Consider the following 14,341-nt stretch of genomic DNA (forward strand, 5'->3'; position numbering starts at 1 on the left):
AGTTATTCATGGAACATAAAACGCTTAAAGACGTTTCTTTAAAAAATACACACACACACACACACACACACACACACACACACACACACACACACACACACACACACACACACACACACACACACACTGAAAAGTCTGTGGTTATGTAGATGAACAAAGGCATCATTATATTGTTTTGATCATGCAAAGGTACCAATGACATGAAAAGTTTGCACTTCAGGACTGTCTAACAAGGCTGTAGTTTATATTAATTTGTTCATGAGTTCCTAAAAGTAGTCATTTTGGATCAGATTGAATTGCAAAAATCAGTCTAATTTGAATATTTTTGTTTCTGTTCTCTCTCCCTTCTTTATAGCTTGACTTCTGGTAAACATTCTCTCCTCACCTTTTGACTTCCTCGTCTAACTCCTGCCTGCAAATATTCCAAAAATATACAAGTTGGTACATTGTCCCTAGTGGGTCGGTCAGTGACAGAAAGGTTGATGAGAATATGGGAAGAAAAAATGGTAATCAATACAGAATGAGTGTATTTGGTGGTCAGGACGGACTTGGTTGGTTAAAGGGCACACTTCCCTTCTGCATGACTATGATTTAGACATTTTTTTTTCTCAGCTTCCTCAATTTTATCTGAATCTTTCCTCTCCATCATTCCTGTTGTATTCCCTCCAATATATACTCTAAATCGTCTCTGTATTGAAATCAAAAGTAGAATTCAACGATGTCCTGCTGAGTTTGTACAATAATGTCAAATATGTAGAGTTCTTATCCACATTAGACATCCCTCTTTCCTAAAACCAGTACTCTTTTTAAAACCAATCTTGGTGTTTGATATTTCCTGATTTGCCTTTCATCTGTTTCAATTTCAATCTATTTTTTTTAAACTGCATTCCAGGTATTTATTTGCATATTTGTTACAAAGACTATTTACTAACAATGCATAGCCATACTACAGCAAAGTTCTTGGTCATCAAGTTGGAAAAGAGTCCCAAAATAAAAATGGTTGGCTCCACAACTTCCTATTTTGTCTTTGCTCCAGAGTAATTATATCGGTCCTGACAATAGAGGGCACAGACTGTCAACTGGTAGAACTTGGAAAACTGGCAGATCGAACAGGAGGAAGGGTAAGAATGCATCAGAAGGAAAGAAAGCTTTGTTAGTAACTTCACTTTAGAATGCAGTTAATATGATGAAATGAAAAACCACACAACCCAAAAAGATGTATCTTCAGAGCAATAAACAATGTCACATATGATCAATTTTTTTTTAGACTTGAGGCATCAATTTTATTTTAATCTACAAACCTTCAGAGGAGGAATGCCTAATTATGACATGGCATTGAAATCTAAATATTAGAAAGGCCCCCATTCACTTCCTGGTATGTAATGGGTAATTGGTCTCAATTAAGGTGTATGTCAAAGGTTGTTAGGGCAGGAGAAACAAATGAGCTGGGGCTACTTTCTGGAAAGCTATCCAGTGAACAGGAACTACTCACTAATGCTATTTGGTGTTCTTATCTCTCATGGGTATGCTGCAAGTTATTCTCCTTAACAGAATATAAGTTTCTGTCTGAGGGGACCTAATATATATTATATTAATTTGTAAATCATTCTGATTCTCTGATCAATAATAGACCTTTTGCCTCCGTGTCAATGTTGCAGTCAATAAGCATGTATCTTCTTCTTGTCCTTCACCAACTAGAATAACACCTGTATTATTTGTGAATAGAGAGAGAGACTCTTGTATTGCGTTCTGGCAGACTGACTTAAAGAGCAAGCAGCCTGCCACTAAAACACTTTTAATTACCTCAATAGCAAGTAAACAATGTGGCGTTGCAAGGTGAGGGGACCTTTAACCTTTTCCCACATTGAGAGGCATATAGACTTTAAAAATGACTGATGATTTGTCAATTTTTTTTGGACACTTCCATTGTAAGTCCTGCTTTTTAAAAACACAGAATCTCTGGGCTTGAGGAGTGAAGTGAGTATCTGGTCATCTTCAGAGAGAGAAACCGTGTGGCTAATACTATATTTTTAATTGAAAAGTTGTGAACTGATAAAATATACACACATTAATCTACCTGGCAATCCATATATTCACTGGCCTCAGTATCCAGGTGATATTAATTGAATCACTGGAATTCCCAACTCCGTTTGTTTATAATTGCATTTCAGATGCTGGCAAAAGAAGCCCTCAGACTCATTGCTTTTCCCCCAAATTTTTTCCATCCATTCAGTTTTCATGAGCATGTGTGTATTAACTAGACCTAGGTTTGTTTCACAAAGAATGGACATAACATTTAGATTGACAGCTTCATATTGTTTGCTCATCCTGTGCCAAAGAATAAATAAGTTCACACCCCGACCCCTGACTTCCTTTATATACAAGGGTTCCAATTAGCCATTATGTCATGGAAGAGTCCTGCTCATGGGCACTCTGAAGGCAAACCCTGGTGTTCAAGGTGATCATTTCCAGTTACACCTTTCTTCAATCAAGGTTTGCCCAGATGCCCATTTCATACCTTGACTTTTAGTCTTCAGAGTAAGAGCTAACCAATCCCTCAATAAAGCCTCCCATACTGTGCCACAGCAGTAAAATTGCAGCTTGCTTTGAGGAATACCCATTTTTTTTGCTGCAATGCCAATTTGAAAATCCAGTGAGACGCAGCTAGTCTGTGCCTTTCAATCTTACTGTTAATGTTTTTTTCTCCTCCATGCATGCTCTTCTAATTATTTCTCATTTTAGGTCAACATCGTTAATCCAATTAATTTGCCAAATGAGATTCAGGCCACTTTGGAAGACGATGTAATTGCAACTGATGTAACTGTCACCTTTGTAGTCACTGATCAGATGTAAGTGAGCTAAATTGTGCTTCTGAAAGTTTCTGCTTACAATAGTTTCAACAAAAATCTAATTATTTACTGGAAGTCATCTATTTTCTGTGCATATAACAGCACCAAGTAAAGCAAAAAAATCCACTTAAGCAATGGATTTAATTCAGTAAAATGCCCCAGGATCCCTCACAGAAAAGAGGGCAGAAAAGACACTCAGCAGAAATTAAGAAGAATAGGGGGTGAAGTTGCAGCCCAATTTTGAAGAAGTTTCTAAATATGGTAATAATTGTAGCAGGCAGCCGGAGGAGTGAGGTTAGGCAGAGAGTTCCAAGTGCAGAGACATCATGGTCAAACATTAATGATATGGGCAAAAAGTCTAGGTTTGTGCCCATTTTCACACACTCCATATATTTGAGTTTCTCCATCATTAGGCTATCGGTATCTTAATCTGCCCTGCCCAATTCACCCATCACCAATATGTTCTATAGATCTACATTCGTGCTTAATTCCTATTTGCTTTGATCACAATTTCTCAATGTTGTGTTCAGATCTTTGCATTGTCTCACCATCCCTCTGTCCCTGCTCCTCCCTTACAACCGCTATTACATTTCTCCAACAATCTTGTACAATCACCACTTCTTTGACATCACCATTGGTATCCATAGAATCAGTGGATTAGTTTGGAAATTCCTTTCTCAACTTTTTAATTTCAATTCATGTTTAAATCAATGCTGAGCCCACTGCCACGTGTCTCTTACTATTTCCATCTTTCTTTCTTTGGCTTGGCTTCGCGGATGAAGATTTATGGAGGGGTAAAGTCCAAGTCAGCTGCAGGCTCGTTTGTGGCTGACAAGTCCGATGCGGGACAGGCAGACACGGTTGCAAGGGAAAATTGGTTGGTTGGGGTTGGGTGTTGGGTTTTTGGTGCTAATTGTATCTTGCATAAAAACAAGCTGTTGTTATTGGCACAAAAAAAATTCTCATTTTGTATTTAGGTACTTTAGGTATGAGGAGCAAACAGGAAATATACTGGTGAAGCAAGTTGGAAATGTAACCAAAGATACGGAGCTGACGTTTGAATTTGGAATAAAAGAATCTCACGTTCAAAGTAAGCAATAGAAAGAACTGCCAATTGAACCAAAGTAATTTAAGATTTTTTTTAAAATTTAGACATACAAGCCATTTCGATCCATGAGTCCGTACCACCCAATTTACACCCCATTAACCTACACCCCTGGTATGTTTTAAATGGTGGGAGGAAACCGGAGCTCCCGGAGAAAACTCATGCAGACTCAGAGAGAACGTACAAACGCCTTTCAGCGTATGATTCAAACCCCGGTCTGGTCCTGATCAAAGGCTTTGTGCTAACCGCTTTTACTGATATGGTGACTATCACAGTTAGGACTGGTAGATATGTTATTCTGGATGAAGTGGGCTGCCAGGTTCTCAAAGTTCATATACTTGGGCCTGTTTGACCATTTTCAGGCAAAGTTTTGTAAAACAGGGCATCAGAAAAAGCTGTAAAAACTAAAATTATCACATAAAATGTCCTGGAATGCATTCATAAGATAATACCAAAAGTAGATTGAAATGTCGACCAAAAGGCAGAGGAGAGAACATGAACAGGAATGCTGGGTACAGGAAGGTGTAAATCTATTAAAGCTAAAAGGAAATATTGCACTGGCTCTGGAAGTTTCAAAGCCCTTTATAGGCTATCAGATACAAACTGCATAAGAATTAAAGACAGACAAAAGGGGCATAAAGGCAAACAGAAAAGATAAAAGAATGTGTAGTGAGCAGTGGTGTAAGATCCCAGCAGTGCTCCAAATGAACCAAAAGTATGAGAAATAATGAAACAATGGAGACGGTTGGGGTGGGGACTGAAGGGAGAAGAGGAAAACCCTTGGTTCAACCCCTGACCTATGCCATATATTTCCAGTCTTGCACCTTATCTTGGAGGCCTTAAATTTAAAAAAATGAAACAAAAATATTCAGACTTGTGTTGAAATCTAGAGATGTGCTGAGAATAAAAACATTTGCCACAGAAGCTGGAGAGATGCTTCACCAAGGGATAGGACAGGACAAAGTGTGAACATTTCAGTAGGTTCGAGAACAGCCAGAAAATATGTCCAGTGGTGATGTCTATTAATTGTTGTTAAATATGGATGAAGATAGACATTAAACCTCATCATAAACTCCAGACTGCTTTGCATCCGAGGGAAGGCCACACCCCCCCAAAAAATTGCCAACGTCGATTTTCCAAAACTGATGTTTTGTAGAAAAAATGAAAAACACAAAACTTGAAACTGCTAAATTTATTTTAAATTTCAAGAGTAAGTAATACATCAATCTTTGATTTTGTTTCTCAAATAAAAAAAGAAAATATTTTGGCAAACAAATCATTTTGAACTCAGTAGAATGCAGACCTCCGCCAAGGGCAACACAACATTAAAACCTTTCACTTCACACACCTTTCCAGTGATGAAGATGGAAAACATGCTCCCAGATGGGTTGGTTGAATTTCTTACAATAATACCTCATGGAACCATCCATCCAGGGTTTAGCATTGAACAGGAGCTCCGGGGGGTGGGAGGGTAGGGGGAGCAGAGAAGGGGAGTGGGGGAGTGGGGGAGTGTGAACCGGAGGGGGGTGGTCAGTTCAGGGACCGTGGACCAGGGAGAAACGGTGGGGAGCAGCAGAGCCGGGGGGGGGGGGGGGTTGGGGGGGATGGAAGCAAAAGGAGAAGAGAGAACAGGGACCACGGAGGGAGGGAGGGAATGCGAACTGGGGAGGAGGGAGAGAGGGAGAGCGAGGGATTAGCTTGGCCCCAACAACACTGAACTGCTACACTCACACCTATTGGGGAAACATACAGACCCCGGGACGCCTCAAAGTCAAAAGCTGGGCTTTCAGGCCTAAACCCGGACATCTGGCCACCCTTATAGCACCTCTCTGAGGTCTGTGCCCTAGGCAGCTGCCTAGTTCGTCTAATGATAGCGCTCACCCTGCATATCCTCGGCAACTACAAAAGATATCATGCAACTCAATATTTATGAATAACTCCAGGGATGCTGAATGCACTAATCTGATCAGGAATGTAATTTAAACATTAATTCTCCTTTAAGTCAAAACAATTTTAATGATATTGGTCCTAATTTAGCCTGCAATTTTTGGCCATATTATCCTACTGTCTTAATTATTTCTTTCAATATGAAGTCACAAGTAAAAATTAACTTCCAAACAAGCTTAATATCATATAGGAATGACAAAGAACAACCACCCTACACTACACATCAACAACTCTGTAGTGGAGAATGGTGACCTATAATGGACACACACATCTCCTCACTCGTCAAGAAGGTGGAACAGCAACTTCACTTCCTGAGAAGACTGAAACGGGCAAGGCTACAAGCCACCATTATATTAACCTTCTAAAGGAGCTCTAGCATGAGTGTGGTACGGTTGCTGCAGAGATATGGATCAGAGGTCAATCTGCAGGACCATAACAGCATCAGAGCAGATCATTGGAATCTCCCTCTCCTGTACCCCCTCCCCTTTCCCATCTTTGACGTGATCTACCAAGATTGTTGACTGAAGAGGATGCACAAAATCATTGAAGAACCCATCCACCCCCAAACACACATCTTTCAGCTGCTCCTGTCGGAAAAGAGATACAGGAGTGTCAGAGACAACACCACCAAGCTGAGGAACAGCTTCTTCCCACAATCAGTGAAAATGCTGAATGACCAAAGTAACTGGTCACATTAACCATCGACACTCTCATATTCATGAAACAAAAAATTTTTTATATATATATATATATATCTATGAATGCTTGTCCTGCATGCATATTTTTTGTCTGCATGTATGCCAATGCCTGCTTGTGTGTCTGCATGTTTTTTGCACTGAGGACCAGAGAACACTGTTTCGTTGGGTTGTGCTTCTACAACCAGATGACAATAAACTTTACTTGATTTGAATTGAGCAATATTTTTCAGTCATCTCATTTTAGTAGGTACAGACTGAAACGACTGAACCAGGAATGTCGCTAATTCTCTGTTCACTTGGCTTTGTTGATAATGACAATGCAAATATCTTTCCATTCTCCCAGCTCTCCAGAATAACGAGAAGCTGCCCTTCCAGCTGCAAGTAAACTTTGTCACTCAAGATAGAAGAAAGGCTTGTCGTGTTATCAGTCAGGAGAAGCATATCACAAATAACAGGTACTCCACCAAGCATTCATTTTAAGACTTCATACACATTTGCACAAGCAATCCGACATCTACCATTTGCATCTTCAGTTTCCTTCAGTAAACTAGACAATAAAGAAATCAGAAGTACTTCAATGGCGATAATGGAATACAAGTCTCGCAAACGTAAAATAAAGATATTTTTAAAGCCTTTACAAGAATTGTGTGGGTCCCTAAATTAAATGAGTTCATATCATTTTGAAGGGGATTAACTAGCTAAAATAGTCTTTATATCTGTCCCTTTTTTTTAATGTTCTTATGTTTCTTGTTTTAATCTTTTTTTTAGGTCCTTTACAATCCCTGTATTTCAGTAGATTTTTGCACTTCTATTGGTTGGTACCTATGAACTGTTACAATTTAACTTCCTGACCTAGTTTTGTTCTTCCTCAATTCTTTGTTGAGCTCTTTCAAAAACAATGGAAATGTTTTTTAAAATGATGGAAATACTTTTAAGACTGGGCAGCATCTTTAATGAGAGAAACCAGAGGAATATTTGATGATTGGAAAAAGTTAGGAGTGAAACAGGTCTTAAATTCAACAGATAGCTCATGGGATGCAAAGTCTGTGATATGGTGAAGACTGAGGAGGCTAGTGGTGGTGTCAAACTTGTCTCCTGCACAAATCAATTCAGAAAGAATTTGCAGGAAGGTGGCATGAGAGCTGGGGAGTGGAACAAAATGGATTGTTCTTGCATTAAAAACTGGCAAAGCCTCAATGGGCTAAATTTCCCCATTTCTGTGCTATAATTATTTTGTGATTTTATCCTTGACCTGTACTCCCACATCTGATTCTTTACAAATACATGGTGGAGAAATTCCATTTTGGTCAGAAACATAACAATGTCAACTGCTGTTTGTGTTTATTTCTGCATGTTTAGTTCCATTAGATGCAATAAGCAGATCTATTTTAGAATAATGAAAATGTGAATCCATGTTCTTGGGCTGATCTTGTTTTCTTTTGTTCTTTTCAGCTCCCTCATCGAGGAGAGTGTGAATATAACAGTGCTAGGAATACATGCAGCACAGCTCAGTGGTCGATTGACAATGGAGGGACGTGTGAAAGAAGCATGCAGTGAGATGGCAGCAAAGAAGGAGCTAATCAAAAAGATTGTGTAATAAAACTTTCTTTCATGTTGATTTAGTGATCTGAGGCAGAATATTTTGCTATGTATTCACTGAGGGGATCTGGACATTGATGACAATGCCAGCATTTATTATCCATCCTCGCAGAATGGTGAAGGAGGAGGTTTTGGGATTTACACCAAAGATGATCAAGGAAGGATCAACCAGCAAAATATTTCCAAGTCAAGGTGGTGTGTAGTTTGGTGGGGGGGCCAGCAGGTGGCAGTGTTCCCATGTCCCAGAAGCCTGAATAATTATTTTTCCTCCCAGTTGATAGGATTGAATCAGAATTAGAATTTATTGTCATGAACATATCACAAAATTCAGAGGAGTCACGCGATGGAGTAGTGGCCGGACGGTGAACTCCAGCCCTCTCCAGAAAAGTCGGGAAAAACAAGAGAAAACACAAAGGCACAGAAATAAAAGTTACAGAAAAGTGAGTATAAAGGTGGAAAGAAGATGGCGACAAAAAAAGAAAAGTCGAAAGCAACGGTAAGAAGAGAGGAAGAGAAGACAAAGGAGGAAAAAGGTGAAGGCCTTACCTGTCCGAAGAGGCCCGCTGCGGAGAGAGAAACCCGCTCCCTCAGGTCGGTAAATAATGGACTACAAAAATGGCTCGCAGAGCCGAACAAAAGTGCGCAAACGCGCATGCGCGAAGTTTCGCGCATGCGCGATGCGAATGAAAAAAAACACACCGACGGGAGGGGGGACCAGCTGGGGAGTCGATCTCCACAGCCGGCAACGACAGCTGCAGAACACCTGCAGCAAGAAGAGACCACAGAAGACAATAGAAACAAGATAGAAGAGGAGGAAAGGGCAACAAAGAAACAACAGATGGTCAACTCAGAGGAAGAAGAAGAGGAAGAGTATGGTGAAATAGAAGAAGAAAAGAGAGGCAAGGTAAAGGATATACTTGCTCTTATTAGAGGATACATGGAATCATTTAAAGAATGGCAAACACAGGAATTTAAGGATTTAAGAAAAAGAATAAACAACACAGAGGAGAAAATAATTAAAATGGAGATGACCTTAACAGAAATGGGAAAAAAAATGGACAAGATGGAAGAGCGGGCAGTAGCAGCAGAAATGGAGGTAGAAGACTTAAAAAAGAAATTGGAGAAATCTAATAAAAAAACTAAAGAGACACAAGAACTACTAGCTCAAAAAATAGATACAATGGAAAACCATAACAGAAGAAATAACATAAAGATAGTGGGCCTTAAGGAAGATGAAGAAGGCAAGAATATGAGGGAGTTTATAAAAGAGTGGATCCCTAAGACCCTAGGATGTCCAGAACTACAGCATGAAATGGAAATAGAAAGGGCACATAGAGTATTGGCCTCTAAACCACAACCACAACAAAAACCAAGATCTATTGTAGTAAAATTCCTAAGATATACTACAAGAGAAAAGGTACTGGAGAAGACAATGGAAAAAGTAAGAGAGGGCAACAAACCACTGGAGTATAAAGGGCAAAAAATCTTCATTTATCCAGATATAAGTTTTGAACTCCTAAAGAAGAGAAAAGAGTTCAATACAGCAAAGGCGATTTTATGGAAGAAAGGGTATAAATTTATACTAAAGCATCCAGCGGTATTGAAAATATTTATTCCAGGACAGCAAAACAGACTATTCTCGGATCCAGAAGAAGCACGAAAATTTGCAGAACAATTACAAAAATAGACTGAGGGAGGAAGACGGGTAATGAGAGTTAAAATGATCACGACTGATATGTATGTGGGTAAAGACAAAAATAGACTGAGGGAAGAAGACGGGTAATGAGAGTAAAAATGATCACGATTGATATGTATGCAGGTAAAGAGGTATAAGAGTGAATAGAGACAATGAGCATACATGAATGTATCTGTACTTAGAGGAAAATATAGATAGTATAGACAAGAATTAATAAGGGAAGGTAATGGAATAGAGAGAATAAGGAGGGAATTAAAAGAGGGACCTTTGTGACATATGAAAAGTGAAATCTTTTCTGGGGGAGGCGGGGTGGGGGGAAATAGCGGTCACTGCACAATCAGTTGACGCTTGCGAGTGGATTCGCAAATCCAAATGGAGAGGGGAGATGTGGTTGTCCGACAAGGGATAAAGGACAACTCAGGAGGTGAAGGGGAGATTGGGGATAAATAAGATAGAAATAGGAGAATAAGGAAAATGTTAGATGTTGTAGGAATGTTGTCTTATGAAGAGTTGAAAATAAGAAAACAGAAATGGAAAAGGAGGAAAGGTAATGATGGAAAAACGGAAAGAGAAGATAAACAAAATATAAAAGGGCTACGCTGAACTATATGTCTTTAAATATTAATGGAATACATAACCAAATTAAAAGGAAGAAACTACCAAATTTAAATGAATAAATGTATTCCATTAGAAAAAAAAATAACATATTGGTTAAGAAATAATATTGAAATATTCGAACAAGTATAGGAGCCTTACATTAAATACAATAGCGAAAACCTACCGGGGACAAACATTACCTAAGTTGATAGAAGGAGAAGGAAAGAAAAGAATGGACTCAGTAGAATTTCTGGTGTAATTTTGTTGAATGACAACATTGTCTGACTGGATTAATGCAACCTAGATTGTATACCTAAAATGGATGAGAGGGGGGGGTGGGGGGGTGGTTTGGGAGGAAAGGGGGGGGGGAGAAAAAGTCACTGTATATGTGTGAAAAGAAATAGTGTATATCATGGCTAATGTGATTTATGGTGTGAAAAATAAAAAAATTAAAAAAAAAAAAGGGAGAAATGAAAACAAAGAAAAATGCAAACAAACTGAATGTGCAATACAGAAAATAAATATTCGATAATAAATAATGTGCCAAGTAAGAATCCTTAAAAAAAAAAAAAAAAAAAAAAAAAAAAAACATATCACAAAATTCTTTGTTTTACAGCAGCATTCCAGACATAAATATGGCTTTAAATTACATTTTAAAATAAATAAATTAGTGCAAAAAGAAGAGAAAGTGAGGTAGTGTCTGTGGTTCATTGTTCATTCAGAAATCGTATGGCCAAGGGGAAGAAGCTGTTTTTGAGCTGTTAGGTGTTCCTCTACCTCCTTCCTGGTGGAGCAGTTTGAAGGGGGCATGGTCCGGGTGATGAGGGTCCTTGAGGATAGAGGCTGCTTCCTTAAGACCGCCTCTTGTAGATGTCCTCGATGGAGTGTGTGCATTGGCACCTCCATACCAGACAGTAATACAACCAGTCAGAATGCTCTCCTCGGAATACCTGCAGAGATTTGAAAGTGTTTGGAGACATAGCAAATCTCCTCAAACTATTCACAGTGTAGCTGCTGGCAAGCCTTCTTTGTGATTGCATCAACATCGAGCACCCAGATCAGGTCTTCATAAATGTTGACACCCAGGAATTTGAAGTTCTTAACCCTTTCCACTGCTGACCCCTCGATGTGGACTGGCTCCTGTTCTCCTGATTTTCCCCTCCTAAAGTGCACAATCAGTTCCTTCTTTTTGTTATCAATGAGTGCAAGGTATTTGTTGTGACACCACTCATGGAGCTGATCTATCTCCATCCTCTATGCTTCTTCCTTGCCATCTGTGATTCCGCCGATGACTGTGGGTGTCATCAGCAATTTAGAGATGCTTTTCAAATTGTGTCCAACCACACAGTCGTGAGTATAGAGCGAGCAGAGCAGTGAGCTAAGCACACATCCTTGAGGTGCGCCTTGTTGAGTGTCAGTGAGGAGGAGACATTGTTTCCAATTTGTACTGACTGTGATCTTCTGATGAGTAAGTCAAGGATCCAGTTGCAGAGCCCCAGGCTTTGGAGCTTGTTGACCAGCACTGAGGGGATCGTGGTGTTGAAAGCTGAGCTATAACCAATGAAAAGTAGCCTGGTGTTGGTATTACTGTTGTCCAGGTGACGCAGGGCTGTGGAGACCCAGAGAGATTGTATCTGCTGTGGAACAATTGTAGCGGTAGACAAATCGCAGTGGATCCAGGTCTCTTCTCATCACTCTGTGCATGACCAACCTCTCAAAGCATTTCATCACAGTACATGTGAGAGCTACTGGATGATGGTCTTTGAGGCAGATCACCCTTCTCATCTTGGCCACTGGCATGATTGATGCCCTTTTGAAGCAGGTGTGAACCTCTGACCATCACAATGAGAGATTAAAAATGTCAGTGAACACTCTGGCTAGTCAGTTGCCACATTTTTTCAGTAATCTGCCAGGGTCGCTATCAAGGCCTGAAGCCTGAAGAGGGTTCACCCTCTTGAAAGATATTCTGACCTTGGCCTCAGAGACAGATATCACAGTGTCATCAGCTTCTGCAGATATTCTCAGAGGTATAATTGAGTTCTCCTTCTCAAAGCGAGCATAAAAGGTGTTTAGCTCATCAGTTAGTGAAGTATCACAGCTTTTATGGTGTTCGTGAGTATCTGCCCCTCTATCTTCCCCTAGAATTCCCTCTGAGCTGCTGAGATGGCCTTCCATAGGTCAAACCTGTAGAGAACAGGATGACTGGTCTTAAATGCCATCAACCTCACCCTCAGCAAGATGAGAATCTTTTGATTCATCCACTTCTGGTTGGGATACTCCCAGTCTGTACGCGTGGGCACATTCTCATTCACGCACGTCTTGATGAAGTCGGTGACAGCCCTGGCATATTCATTCAAGTTTGAGGATGAGTCCTTAAATCGGGTCCAGTCCAAAGATTCAAAGCAAGAGAAGAGTAGTTTGAAGTCGCATCTAAATAAGATCGCACATTGCACAGTCGGACGTGGGATTTTATTGAGGAGCCTATGTTAATATGCCTGAGCCTGGAATGGCAGTGACCATATGGCCCCTCTGTCCCATTCCTCCCCCTGTCGTCTTTACACAAGCTTCTTAATCCTTAATCTGTGGCCAGCACAGTTAGTGCAGCGGTTAGCACAACACCATTAGAATCTAGCACTGTCTATAAGGAATTTGTACTTTCTCCCCGTGACCTGTGTGAGTTTTCCCTGAGTGCTCTAGTTTCCTCCCATCTTCCAAATCAGTACATGGTTGGTCAGGTATAATTTGTTAGCACGGGTTTCGATGCCCGAAATCAACTTCTATCATGTTGTAAGTAAATTTAATGTAATCTAATCTTGATCAATAATTTCAGCTCGAAACATCAACCATTTTTTTCTACCATTGATGCTGCTTGCCTCAGCAAACCGTGTTTAGCTTCAAATTTCAATATCTGCCATCTCACGCATCTCCATCGTGGTGACACCTGCTTTTAGTTTCAAAAGCCTCGTCTTAAGTAAAAGGAGAGAGAGGAAGATTTATCCCCCCCCCCCCCCTGAATAACTAAACAAGCCGTGCACAGCATAGTTGGATGTGTCTTCTTTCCAACCCAGCACTTTGCTTTTATCTACTCATCGGCAGTGCCTCGCGCACAGGCTTGTCTCACTGTATAGTGCATACATTAGCAAAAAGAGAAGATGTTAATTATTCTACTTGAAGCAACAGTCCACCAGTCTTCAGGAGAATTGCTGAGTTGAAGAAAATTTCCTAATTTGCAGTAATTCCATTGCCTTTGTTACTTTGCTCAGCTGTTGAAGGGTGACAACAGTCCAATACAGACAGCAGCGTTTTTAAATCTGCATTTTGCTGACTAATCAATCTGTGCAGGCAAGTCAAAAATGCAATGTAAATAAAGTAGAACCAAACAGTGTATTCAACATAACCTCTATATACAGGCCTTTTGTACTGAATGCAAGTATTTCTCTTTTCAGTGAAAAAAAGCATAATCAAGAAGAGGAAGACATTTATCAAAACTGGCTCCAAACAGTAGCAGTCGTGTGTGAAGACCTCACGCATTCTGAGGAGGTGATTATTAATATATTTTTCCAAATGTGGGAATGATTGGGACTCTCAGACAAGAGGGCACAACTTCAGGATTGAAGGGAATCCACTTAGAACAGAGATGTAGAGAAATTTCTTCAGACAGAGAGTGGTGAATCAGGAAATTGTAGTCACGGGCGTTTGTGGAGCCCAAGTCAGTGGTATATTTAAGGGAGAGATTGATAAGTTTATAAGAAAGCGGCCAGCCTGTGGGGCTAAGAGGGAGAATGTATTAGCTCAATGAGCTGAATAGCCTATTTCTTCTCCTATGACTTATGGTCTTCTAGAAAGGCCT

The 14,341-nt window shown here is 40.1% G+C and overlaps 1 protein-coding gene across 6 annotated transcripts in view; it reads left to right on the forward strand.

Moving 5' to 3' along the window:
- LOC138743593 (circularly permutated Ras protein 1) overlaps window positions 1-14,341 on the forward strand; it is an 89,018-nt gene that overhangs the window by 70,436 nt on the left and 4,241 nt on the right. For 5 of the 6 annotated variants that reach the window (XM_069899125.1, XM_069899118.1, XM_069899110.1 and 2 more), the window contains 6 exons: window positions 1,037-1,121; window positions 2,743-2,849; window positions 3,827-3,939; window positions 6,943-7,054; window positions 8,052-8,192; window positions 13,938-14,031. In XM_069899125.1, coding sequence (XP_069755226.1) covers window positions 1,037-1,121; window positions 2,743-2,849; window positions 3,827-3,939; window positions 6,943-7,054; window positions 8,052-8,192; window positions 13,938-14,031 — 652 coding nt within the window. The remainder of the gene's footprint in view (window positions 1-1,036; window positions 1,122-2,742; window positions 2,850-3,826; window positions 3,940-6,942; window positions 7,055-8,051; window positions 8,193-13,937; window positions 14,032-14,341) is intronic. The other variant, XM_069899142.1, reaches the window with a different exon arrangement.

The sequence above is a fragment of the Narcine bancroftii genome, chromosome 1 (assembly GCF_036971445.1).
Source record: "Narcine bancroftii isolate sNarBan1 chromosome 1, sNarBan1.hap1, whole genome shotgun sequence".
NCBI lineage: Eukaryota > Metazoa > Chordata > Chondrichthyes > Torpediniformes > Narcinidae > Narcine > Narcine bancroftii.